The sequence below is a fragment of the Hemicordylus capensis genome, chromosome 2, assembly GCF_027244095.1.
Source record: "Hemicordylus capensis ecotype Gifberg chromosome 2, rHemCap1.1.pri, whole genome shotgun sequence".
NCBI classification, from domain to species: Eukaryota; Metazoa; Chordata; class Lepidosauria; order Squamata; family Cordylidae; genus Hemicordylus; species Hemicordylus capensis.
The window spans coordinates 233432183-233444811 of NC_069658.1; the positions used below are offsets into that span (position 1 = coordinate 233432183).

Genomic DNA, 12629 nt, shown 5'->3' on the forward strand with positions numbered 1-12629 from the left:
ATCCTATTTTAATATCTGAAATAACATAAATATTCACAGCACTTTAGAAACTGCAGTTTTTGTTCCTCTAGTGCCCCTAGGCAATGCATTGCCAGGGCCAGACTGTAGAAAGGCCTTGTTTGGCTTTAAAATTGGAAGTCTGATAGATTGTCTGTCTTAGCTTCTTTTTAGTCCCTTTTGCTTAGGGGGATGGGATCATAGCTCAGTGTAAGAGTATCTGCTTTGCATGCAGAAAGTCCCAGATTCAATCCCTGGCATCCCTCTATCTCACTGTTTCTCAGCCAGTGGTCCAGGGAACACTGCGGGTCCGCAGAGACTTGAGTGGTGGTCCATGACTGGGAGGTAAATCCCCCCCCCAACAATGGAGGAGGCAGCGATGGATTAACCTAGGGCTCCGCACTTTGTCTTGTTTCTTAACTGCTGCCTTTCTTTTTGTCTCCTTCGATTTGCTTATTATCATTTGCATGCCTCTGACTTTTCCTTTTCCCACCCTTTTTATACCTACTCGGAAGGGGAAGTTACAAGGAAAGAGAGGAAGTAAAGGCAGGAGTATCTGCAGACTCGGGCAAGTTACAGGGAAAGAGGGGAAGTAAAGGCAGGAGTGTTTGCAGACTTGGCACGGCCTCAGCCTTGTGCTGCGGGATGGGCTTTTTGTCCCACCCCCAAGCACAGGCTCAAGGAGAGCCCCGATTGGTCGGGGCTAGGAAGTGGCTGGGAAGCGCGTGCTCTTCGTGCAGCTCCCTCACTTCCTCTTCCTCTTTGGGCTCCGGCCGGTGTTGCTTCCTCCCTCCCCTCAGCTCAGAATGGGCTTTGGCTGGTTGTCCTTTTGGGGAAAGGCAGGAGTGTTTGCAGACTTCTTTATTTCTCTTCCACGGGTGGGACGAGTTGGAGAAGTACGTGGCAATGGACTGAAGCTTGTGCATGAGGGATGGCTGGAAAAAAGATGGGCTGGAGGTTTTGGGGGGGTCAGGTTCTTAGGGTGAGGTAGCAGTCCTGCTCCTTTTTCCTTGGAAGTGACTTCTGAAATCAGTGGGCGTTTACTTCCAAATAAATGTGTGTGTGTGTGTGTGGGGGGGGGGTTTGTGGGAACTACTTTCTCCAAAGTGGAAGCGCGAGCATTTTTCAAGGGAGTTTACCCTTGGTTTTGTAGAGATGTGCATATGTTGGTGCCAGCTGGCTTACTTTGCCCATGAGTATTAGAATAGACAAAAAGTTGGAGGGCTACTTCTGAACGGGAGGGAGAGACCGCTTTGCCTTGATCTCCAGACTGCAGAGTCGCCCCATGGACTGGAGCAGCCGCTGGTGGGTCTCAGATGTTCGTGGGCGCTGGTGGGTCTCGGAAGAGCAAGGGTGCGTGCCCTTCTAATTTTAGCTTTCGAAGGAAAAGAGGAAGATCTTGCCTGGGAGAAGCCCACAGTGGCGGTGGGACGCTTCTCCTTTTCTGAAGGGCTTCTGGCTAGTTGGTGGGATTATATCCAGTTTCACATTAATTTAATATCTCGTGTGTGTTTTTTAAGAGTATGTAAGCAAAATACATTCTTTGTTAACAATTTTTTTGTTAACATTTGTTAACAAATGTCTTCGTATGACATTTGTTCCGCCAGGCTTTTGCAGGGGTTCTCAACCTTCGGTCCCCAGATGTTGGTGGACTTCAACTCCTATAATCCCCAGCCATAATGGCCAAATGCCCTTGTGGTTGTGGGTTATGGGAGTTGAAGCCCACCAACATCTGGGGACCCAAGGTTGAGAACCCCTGATTTATAGTTTTAATATTTAATGTTTGCTTTTAAATGATTCCAATTGTAATGATTTTAATGCTCATAGTATTATTTTTTTATTGTAAACTGCCCAGAGATGTAAGTTTGGGGCGGTATAAAAGTCTATTAGATAGACAGACAGACAGATAGACTTAAACTTGAAACCCCTTTACTAACTGCTGGTCCTTGAAACTACGCACGAAGAATTTACCGGTCTTTGACCCTGAAAAAGTTGAGAAACACTGCTCTATCTGAAACCCTGGAGAGTTGCTGCCAATCAGTGTCGCCAGTACTGAGCAGATGGACCAATGGTCTGACTCAGTATAAGGCAGTTTCCTACATTCCTGTGTTGCTCCTTACATTTCTGACTGCCTGAGTTGTGTTTGGTTACGAGCTACACTTATTCTAGCCACCTAATGGCGCAGCAGAGAAATGATTTGATTAGCAAGCCAGAGGTTGCCGGTTCGAATCCATGCTGGTATGTTCCCCAGACTATGGGCAACACCTATATTGGGTAGCAGCGATATAGGAAGATGCTGAAAGGCATCATCTCATGGGAGATGATGCATGGGATCATCATCTGCATGGAGATGGTGATGGTGAGATACCATTGCCATCTCCCATCATCTGCATGGGAGATGGCAATGGTAAACCCCTCCTGTATTCACCAAAGACAACCACAGGACTCTGTGGTCACCAGGAGTTGACACCGACTTGACGGCACAACTTTACTTTTACCTTACACTTATTCTGCACAGCTTCCAAGAGCCTCCCTATTTGCAGGCTTAGAGATTACATTTTGGATATGCTCAAGAGCTGCACTGCAATGTGAGCTTTCAGTTTAGGGCACACATGGGGACAGGTCACTTAGTTGGCACTGGGCTAGTCACCCCTAGATTTGGCTACAAACAAAGCAAATTGGAATGGGGTTCAAGATGCACGCCCCCTCCCTATGTGGGGACCCCAGCTAAGCAGACTCCCAGAAGTTAACTATAGTGAGTTAATTGGCATCCAAGGCCACTCTAAACTTAGATTGAACCACCTCACTCCTTTCACAGGAGATAACCCCATGCTAACGAGCTGATTATGCCAAGCAGGAAGAAAAGCAGATAAGGTAGTGAAGTAATGGTCTCCCCATCAAAAAGGGCATGAGTCAATGAGGTAGACCTAGAGGTGTATTTTATTGAAATTATTGATAGGATAGGATTACTGGAGAGCCTGTCCCGGCACGGATACTCTTTTGTGCACCTGCATACTCTGATTTTCATCACAAACAGCCTTACTTGCAAAAGGCCATCTCTGCATTGTTACACGCAGGAAGCACCATTAGACACAAGGTATTCTGTTCAGGCCCAGCCTGGCATTCCTAATCAGGAGGAAAGGGCAAGAGGATTTTGCCCCCAAGGCTTGTTTTGGGATATAAGTGTCCCATGACCCATGTGTTCTCTTGTGCTCTACACGTGAGACTCCAACAAGCAACCTTCGTGTTCTGTTGGGTATTTCTCTTGGGACTCTAACCAGCAATCTTTGTGCACCCTCGTATGTTATACTCCACTGAGCACACTTTTGCTCTCTTGCACCCTGAGAAGAGCTTGAAATCACTACCAGCTTAGGCAATCTACTGTCCACCTGCCACCACTACAGGGCAGGGGGTGTTTAGCTTTTTGTGCCATCACCAGATTGGTAGGGTGTGCAAATTGGCTTGACGTTTGAGAGGTTCGAAGTCGAGCTGGTTCAGTTCAATGGTCCGGGGTTGAACTGAACCACCCCCTGTTCAGTCCGACCCTGGACTGAACACCCCCCAACTGTTCAGGGGTTCGAGTCTTTATTTTTTAAAAAAATTTTTTACATCACTTACCCCCTTGGGAGGAGTTCCTTGAGGCAGTGGGGAGGGGGGGTCCGTGGAGGTTCCCCCTCCCCCACTGGCCTCCGTTATCACCACCTCCAGCCCATCCAGATGGTTTTTCAGTCTGACCCAGGACTCCCAGAGGCCAATTGTGCAAGCATGGTGGCATCCAAAATGGCCACTGCGCCAAGGTTTGAAGGCCCATCTGGATGGGCTGGAGGTGGTGATAACAGAGGCTGGTGGTGGGAGGGGGAACCTCTGCAGACCCCCTGCTGACTCAAGGAACTCCCCCGAAGGGGGTAAGTGACTTAATTAAAAAACAAACAAACAAACAAAAAACCTCGCGAACCTCCCTGGACAGAACGAAACTGGGGAAGTTCGAAGGGGTGCCGGGCTGAACTGGCCCGGTCAGGTTTGAGTCTGATCCATCCAGCTTGCCCCGCACCCATAGGAAGCTGGACCCATGAAGAAATCCTTCTCATTGGCACCTCTTCCTCTACTAATCTCCACAACTCTCCTGCTTCCCCACCACACTGAGGAGTGGGATTCTGCAGCCCACAAGTCCCGTCATCCAGATCAGGCGAAGGTGAATGCTTGCCCTGCTCTTGGGCCCCCAGTTATTTTTGAAACTATATCCTGTCTCAATCCAGTCATTTCTTGAGTCCAAACATTTGCACAAATTAAAGCTGGTAGAACTGACCCCCTTAAGTGGCCCCTGGTGGGCCACTGTGCGAAACAGGATGCTGGACTAGATGGGCCTTGGGCCTGATCCAGCAGGGCTGTTCTTATGTTCTTAAGAGCTAATTCCCCTACAAAGCCCGAACATTGGGGTGCTGACCAAACACTCAAGGGTAGTTCCATTACAGTTTATAGGCAGGCCTGGTAGTGTCTTAATTATACCTGCGTGCATTAACAAATGCCTAATGGACAAAGGTTGCGGAACCATTAGGGACATCATTTCTGGAGGCTGCAGAGGGAAAGGTAGCTTGCCCCAAATCACCCTACTCCTCTCTTGCAATAGGAACCCTGTAGCATCAGTGGAGGATTAGTTTGCTTATTGGCCATTCTTCTTGGAATGGGGTTTATTCTATATAGTTGTATTGGAGTTCAGAGGGGCTTCAGGGGGCCTCAGAAGCCCAGCACAATTGGAGCATAGGCAGCTGTTATATACCGAGTCAGGCCATTGGTCGATCTAGCTTAGTATTTATTTATTTATCATATTTTTATACCGCCTGATATGTAAATCTCTAGGCGGTGTACAAATTTTAATATTAAAAATACAGGTTAAAATACATAACACAATACAATACAAATTATTAAAATTCTAATTAAAAGCTTGCGAGAACAGGAAAGTTTTGAAGTTCTTCCTGAAAACAGAGAAGGAGATACTCTTATTTCAGTAGGGAGCATATTCCAAAGCCCTGGGGCAGCCACAGAGAAAGCCCGGTCATGGGTCACCAACAAACATGGTGGTGGCATCAGTAACTGGAGTTCTCCAGAAGATCATAACAGGTGGCAGGGTTTATGACAAAGAAGGCACTCTCTTAAATAGCCTGGACCTAAGCCGTTAAGGGCTTTATAGGTAAGAACCAGCACTTCGTATTTCACCCGGAAACATATTGGCAACCAGTGCAATTCTTTTAAAGCCAGTGTTATGTGGTCCCTTCATGTTGTCCCAGAGACCAATCTGGCTGCTGCATTCTGTACCAAATGTAGTTTCCAGACTACGTACAAAGGCAGCCCCACATAGAGCACATTATAGTAGTGAAGCCTGGAGGTTACCAGCATATGTACCACGGTTTTAAGGTCATTCGCCTCTAGAAACAGACATAGCTGACGTATCAGCCGAAGCTGATAAAAAGCACTCCTGGCCACCACCTCAGCCTGACAAACCAGGGAGAGCTTTGGGTCCAGGAACACTCCCAAGCTATGTACCTGATCTTTCAGGGGGACTTTAACCCCATCCAGAACAGGCATATCTAAACCATTTCTCGGGTCCTGAGAGACAAGGTATTGTCTGCACAGACTGTTTCTGTGGTTCTTCCAAGGCTGCAGGCAGGAATCTTTCTCAGCCCTATCTTGAAGATGCCAGGGAGGGAACTTGGAACATTCTGATGCTCTTCCCAGAGTAAGAGTATATTACAGTGCTCACACATGTAGTCTCCCATTCATATGCAACCAGGGTGGACTCTGCTTAGCAAAGGGCACAAGTCATGCTCAGAGGTGCTTTTACCCCTGGACTTTTGGGCTGAAGTCCAGGGCCTCCACATCCCCTGGGGGCCGCCAAATCCTTTTTAGTCTGTCCCAGGTGGTGTGGTTGCCTGACCGAGCATGATGATGCTTAATTTGTGGGTGGGGTGGGTGGGTGGGTGGTGGTGTCCACAGGCCTTTAGGCCTAGGCTCCAAAATTACCTAGGTGCACCTCTGGTTGTGCTTGCTACCACAAAACCAGCCCTCTTCCCTTAGATAAAATTGTGGAGATGATGCCATCTCCTGCTGTCCCCAGCACCAAGTTGGAGAGGAAGGCTGGGACTTGTCAGCCCTCAAAGGGTGGCAGAACACTGGCTGAGGTGAGCAGAATTGTGGACCCCAGTATTCTGGTGCTTGATGTTCTGCCACATCCAGCTGGCTTCTCCTGAATTGCCAGCAGGAACTTAGGAATTCTGGGACATGGTTTTCAAGAGAGCCTGTCACACTGGATGGCACATTTTTCTCTCATGCATTTCCTTCTCTCTGTGTATCTTAGAGCCCCCCTCTAAGATACACAGAGAGAAGGAAATGCATGAGAGAAAAATGTGCCATCAAAAATGTGCCATCATCATCATCATCATCAAAAATGTGCCATCATCATCATCAGTGGAGCCTGGGCCAGCCACTGACTGGGTAGAATTTTGCTTCTAACTCTTCTTCTGATTAGCTCCATCAAATCTCATTTCTTCTTACAGGATCTGAAGAAAACATTGAGTAACGTTCTCCAGCATGAGCCCCATTTTGTTCCTCGTGGTAATGGACTTGTAGCCCCATTCTGCATCTCTGGCCCCTGGCAACATGTGCCCAACACCTATCACAATGCTTGGGCCAGGGACCTGTCCAGGCTCTCACGCCTGCCTCGGTGGGACTGGACAAGTAAAAGTTTTTCCAAGTACCACTTAGAGTTATCTGTCATTTGTAGTGGCTAATGCATTTGGGCAGCTCCTTCCTGTTATGGAAGGAGGTTAGATGTGTGGCAGAGTGGAGCAGAAAGCGGCTGAGGGTAATGGGAATCTCCTCCCCACACTGCAAACAAAATACTGACTCCCTCCTTTTTATCTTCTTTGCAGCATGTGACCAGTCGCCTGTCAGGTGTGCCACCAGTAAGTCGAATCTGTGATGGGTGGGTAACCCTCTCAGAAGTGTGGTAATCTTGTGACATATACCAGTGGGGAATGTGGTGTTACAAACTGCAGCACTTTTACCCCTGGACTTCTGGACCAAAGTCCAGGGCCTCCACACATCCTGGTACCCCCCATATCCTCTTCAGTCTGTCCTGGGTGGTATGATTGCTGGACTGGGCGGCCGAGCGTGACTGTGACCTGTGCCAGGCGGCTGAGCGTGACCTCTGCTTTAGAGACAGGAGTGGGGCAAGAAGTATGTGGGATGGGAAAGACGTTACGTTGTGTGTTGGAATGTTTCTGCGAATGCATATTTGCATAAATGTACCTGGGCCATATATAGGCCCTCAAGAACCTATGTGTTACAAATACTGCATGTGTCATGGTGTGTATGTGTGTGTGTGTGTGTGTAGGGGGGTGATGCTTGACTTGCTGGTGGGGTTGGATGCGTGTTGTGGGGCTCCAAAGGCCTTTTGGTCCAGGCTCCAAAATCACCTAGGTGCACCTCTGGTTACAAATAACAGTTGCCCAGAGAGCTTGTGGGATTTCCTTCCCTAAAAGAAAATAGAGGAGCATCTGCTAGGGATGGCGGGGGTGAGGCGCTTAGGGTCTGAGAGCCTTGCCTCACTATAGAGGCAGGACTGGACTGCCTATGGAGGATGAGGAGGTCACTTTCAGCTCTGATTCTGTCTTTGCAGGGATATGGCCACAAGAGTCTTCCAAAGCAACCTTCATAGCAGCATCAATGTTGTGGGGGGAAAGGAGCCCTTTCATCCCCTCATATGGACTCTCTCGCTACCTAGTCAGCATCGGTGTGAAGCTTCCTCACTCTATGCATAGAGAGGCATTCAGAAAACCAGTCCGATGGTGAGGTTCAGGGAGGCGGCAAGGGACACTCCAGTCACTGCCTCAACTGAGGGCCTTTTATTTGTGCCCGCTATTTACCCCTTAAGGGCTGCTGGGTCTCTCAGGTTTCCTGCCCTGGCTCGTCTTTTCTTATGGTGGTTTTTTGGTGTGTAATTGTTTTTACTGTTTAACTGGTTTAAAGGTATTTAAACATGATTATTAAGGAGTTTTATTATAATTTGATTTTTATAAACCACCTTGGGATGTCTTATGGAAAGTGGTATAAAATTGAACTATAAATAAAAATCTACTACTACTCTTTATATACCACTTTTCAACACAAGTTCTCAAATCTTGAGAGAACTTGAGAGGAGAGCTGGTCTTGTGGTAGCAAGCATGACTTGTCCCCATAGCTAAGCAGGGTCTGCCCTGGTTGCATCTGAATGGGAGACTTGATGTGTAAGCACTGCAAGATATTCCCCTCAGGGGATGAAGCCGCTCTGGGAAGAGCAGAAGGTTTCAAGTTCCCTCCCTGGTTTCTCCAAGATAGGGCTGAGAGAGATTCCTGCCTGCAACCTTGGAGAAGCCGCTGCCAGTCTGCGAAGACAATACTGAGCTAGATAGACCAATGGTCTGACTCAGTATATGACAGTTTCCTATGTTCCTAAATCAGTTTACATACTGTAATGCACTCTATGTGGGGCTGCCTTTGTATGTAGTCCGGAAACTCCAGCCTCAAGGGCAGGATGCCTTGGAGTACCAGTTGCAGGGGAGTAACAGCAGGAGAGAGGGCCTGCCCTCAACTCCTGTGTCTGTAGGCTTCCAGCGGCATCTGGTGGGCCACTGTGTGAAACAGGATGCTGGACTTGATGGTCCTTGGGCCTGATCCAGCAGGGCTGTTCTTATGTTCTTAAACTACAGCTGGTTCAGAATGCGGCAGCTAGGTTGGTCTCTAAGTCATCTCGGAGAGACCATATTACTCCTGTTTTGAAAGAGCTACACTGGCTGCCGATAAGTTTCCAGGGGAAATACAAGGTGCTGATTTAACCTATAAAGCCCTAAATGGCTTGGGCCCTGGGTATTTAAGAGAATGTCTTCTTTGTCAACAATCACACATGAACCCCACCGCCTATTGAGATCATCAGGAGAGGTCCGTCTGCAGTTGCCACCGGCTCATCTGGTGGCTACTCGGGGATGGGCCTTCTCTGTTGCAGCCCCACTGCTTTGGAAAGCGCTCCCTGCTGAAATAAGTGCCTCCCCCATCTCTGACAATTTTAAAAAAATCTTTAAAGACACATTTGTTCACCCAGGCTTTTAATTAAATACTGTTTTAATAGTTTTAACTTTGTTTTAAAATATTGTTTTAAGGTTTTAAATTGTTGTAATGTTTTAACTTTTTGCTATCATTTATTTTAACCAATGTTTTAATTTCTTTGTTGTCATTTATCTGTTTTAACTAATGTCTTAACTTTTCTGTTTTTGTTGTAAACCACCCAGAAACTAAAGTTTTTGCTGTATAAAAAATATGTTAGTTAAATAAACAAATAAATACAAAAAGAAAGAAAGAAGATGATCCCCTGTCCCAAAAGGGCCTAAACTCTGAAACATAAGGAAGGCAACAGCCACTGGAGGGATGCTGTGCTGGGTCTTGATATGGCCAGTTGCTCCCCCACTGCTGACTGTAAGAGAACCGCAATTTTAAAAGATGCCTCTTGGTTCAGAGGGGCCTCTGCTGTCAAAATGCAGTCAGCCATACACTTTACCTCTAGGGATGTGCACGGAACATTCACATCCTACATTCTTCACTTTGTGTTGTACAGGTATTGCATTTACCTTCATCTGAATTTTATGTTGGGAATGTATGGCAGTGCCAGGAGTATTGGCAAAAACATCTGAGAAATCAGCAAACATATCAGCATATGGATGCTCCATCATCTGTATTATGGGTTCTGTGCTATTTGGGTCTAATACTATCTGTAGATGTTTCTGATGTTTCCAGCCCAATATTGAGAGTCCTTTTTGTGACACATACACTTTCCCTTCTGCAGTATGTCCTTTGTATGACAGGACAGCAGTGAAATGTCCATTTATGGCAATAGGGGAACCTCCATATTCTGATTGGTGTATGTCTGAAGGCTGCAAGTGCAGATCTGAGGAGAGCTGGTCTTGTGGTAGCAAGCATGACCTGTCCCCATAGCTAAGCAGGGTCTGCCCTGTTTACATCTGAATGGGAGACTTGATGTGTGAGCACTGCAAGATATTCCCCTCCGGGGATGAAGCCGCTTTGGGAAGAGTAGAAGGTTTCAAGTTCCCTCCCTGGCTTCTCCAAGATAGGGCTGAGAGAGATTCCTGCCTGCAACCTTGGAGAAGCCGCTGCCAGTCTGTGAAGACCATACTGAGCTAGATGGACCAGTGGTCTGGCTCAGTATATGGCAGCTTCCTATGTTCTTATGATGTAATGAATCGTTTCTTGTGAAGCAGATGGGAAATGAAATTGTACGGAGAACCAGAATCGGCCAGCATCTGTACCTCATGGCCATTAAATTTAACTTGACAATGGTAGAAGCAGGCTCTTGTTGGAATTCCTAATTTTCCCTATTAGCTAGATTTTAGCAATGAGTTTATTGGGTCCTGACCAGCTCTTTGCCACTGCCCAGAAAGTGAAACGCACATGAAATCAAATAAACATTTTATTTGAGTTAACGTTAGAAATAAGTTAAAGGAGGAGCAAATTTTAAGAGGTTTAAACAAATCAAGGAATTCAGTAGTCAATTCAGTCTGAAAAGCGATCTCAGCAATGCAAAAGATAAAACTCAAAATTAGAGATTCAATTAAAAATAATTAAAAGAATAATCAAAAACTATAGCCAGGGGTCTGGCTAGAGAAAATTAACGGGGGGGGGGGGGGCGGTCAACAAAGGCATAGCTAGAGCTTGAAGCTCAAAGCTATGAAAAAGCAAAAAGCAAAAGAATGAAAAAAGTTAAGAGTGTGGAGGAAAAGTTCTAAAATTTCTGATCCATGAGCCAAACTTTTATAATCCTTTGTTTTAGGGGAATGTCCCTCTCTCCCAAAAGTATGGCTTGGAATACTTGTTGAGTTTTGATAGGCCACATCTAATTACAAGATAGCACCCATTTTGATTAGAAAGACATCTGATCCATATAGATAGATTCATTCATTCTCTCTCTCTCTTTCGTTCTCTCTCCTGGCTCCCAATTTCTCCCAAAACTTGTTTTTTAAAAAAATATTTTTCTGTAAAGTGGATATTAAAATACAAAAGCTGCTGTGACATCCCCTTTCTTGTAGTGGTGTGCCCGAACCGGTCCGGCGGCCATTCCAAAGAATGGCCGAACTGCCGGACCGGTCCGGCCCTGCCTGGTCCGGGTCCGGGTGGGGGGTATGCCTTTAAGGGTGGGAGGGCTTGCTTAGCCCTCCCGCCTCCTTGCCCCTGCCAGCGCCCGTATTTTCTAGTATAGGGGCGCTGGAAACCAGCCGCCCCCCCCGCCGCCGCGGCGAAAGAACTCCCCATTACAGCCCTCCCTCCCTCCCAGCTAGCTGCCCGCCCACCCGCTGCTCACCCGCTCACCGGATAGTAAACGAGAGGAGCTCCGGCACAGAGCTCCTCTCGTTTGGAAGGCCTCCGGCAGAATGGTGTTTTGCGCGCGCGCGCATGCGCGCGCCGCAAAGCACACCATTCGCCGGAGGCCCGGTCTACCCGCCGGGAAAGGGCCGGGTAGACCGGGCCTCCGATCGCTGGGTAGACCGGGCCTCCGATCGCCGGAGGCCCGGTCTACCCAGCGATCGGAGGCCCGGTCTACCCGCCGGGAAAGGGCCGGGTAGACCGGGCCTCCGATCGCTGGGTAGACCGGGCCTCCAGCGATCGGAGGCCCGGTCTACCCAGCGATCGGAGGCCCGGTCTACCCGGCCCTTTCCCGGCGGGTAGACCGGGCCTCCGGCGAACGGCGTGCTTTGCGGTGCGCGCATGCGCGCGCGCGCAAAACACCATTCTGCCGGAGGCCTTCCAAACGAGAGGAGCTCTGTGCCGGAGCTCCTCTCGTTTACTATCCGGTGAGCGGGTGAGCAGCGGGTGGGCGGGCAGCTAGCTGGGAGGGAGGGAGGGCTGGCATGGGGAGTTCTTTCGCCGTGGCGGCGGCGGCGGGGGGGGGGCGGCTGGTTTCCAGCGCCCCTATACTAGAAAATACGGGCGCTGGCGGGGGCAAGGAGGCGGGAGGGCTAAGCAAGCCCTCCCCGCCCTAAAAACAAGGCCCCCCTTCGGTGCCGGTCCGGACTTCTCCGGACCGTGCACATCACTACTTTCTTGTTTCAGTATTGGAATGCTATCTATGGTGTACGCAAAAAATGTTGACTCTGTCTCAGAGATATATCCTTTCACACAGTCTATTGCCCCTATAGAAAATCAGGTTTGGCTGGTGATGTTGACACAGGAAATAACTGTGGTCAATGGCACAGAAGTAGGTTTGATACACTGAAAAATTGAATGGTGAGAATGGAAAAATTGAATACAACATGAAGGAAAGAGAAAGAATGCAGTTCTTTGCTGCACATCATGTGCATTCTTTCTCTTTTCATCATGTTGTATTAGTGTAGTTCTGAATTCAGGTGGACTGTTTTGAATATCTTCCTGCTAATTCCAACCCAGGCTGCTTTTCTGTCTGCTGTTTTGTTGGGAATTCTCTTTGGTGAGAGAATCCCTTTTTCATTATAGCAGAGTGCACAGAGGCACAACACAGCGGAATTTAGTTAGGCATGTGTGTATGCTGAGAGTAAAGTAACTTGGAGCCAATTGAT

The 12629-nt window shown here is 48.0% G+C and overlaps 1 protein-coding gene across 1 annotated transcript in view; it reads left to right on the plus strand.

Moving 5' to 3' along the window:
* The window catches only part of LOC128343375 (major histocompatibility complex class I-related gene protein-like), a 45051-nt gene extending 35747 nt beyond the window's left edge, over positions 1 to 9304 (plus strand). The window contains exons 9-10 of the mRNA XM_053292354.1: positions 6924 to 6956; positions 7673 to 9304. Coding sequence (XP_053148329.1) covers positions 6924 to 6930 — 7 coding nt within the window. The 3' untranslated portion in view covers positions 6931 to 6956; positions 7673 to 9304. The remainder of the gene's footprint in view (positions 1 to 6923; positions 6957 to 7672) is intronic.
* Positions 9305 to 12629: the final 3325 nt, after the last annotated feature.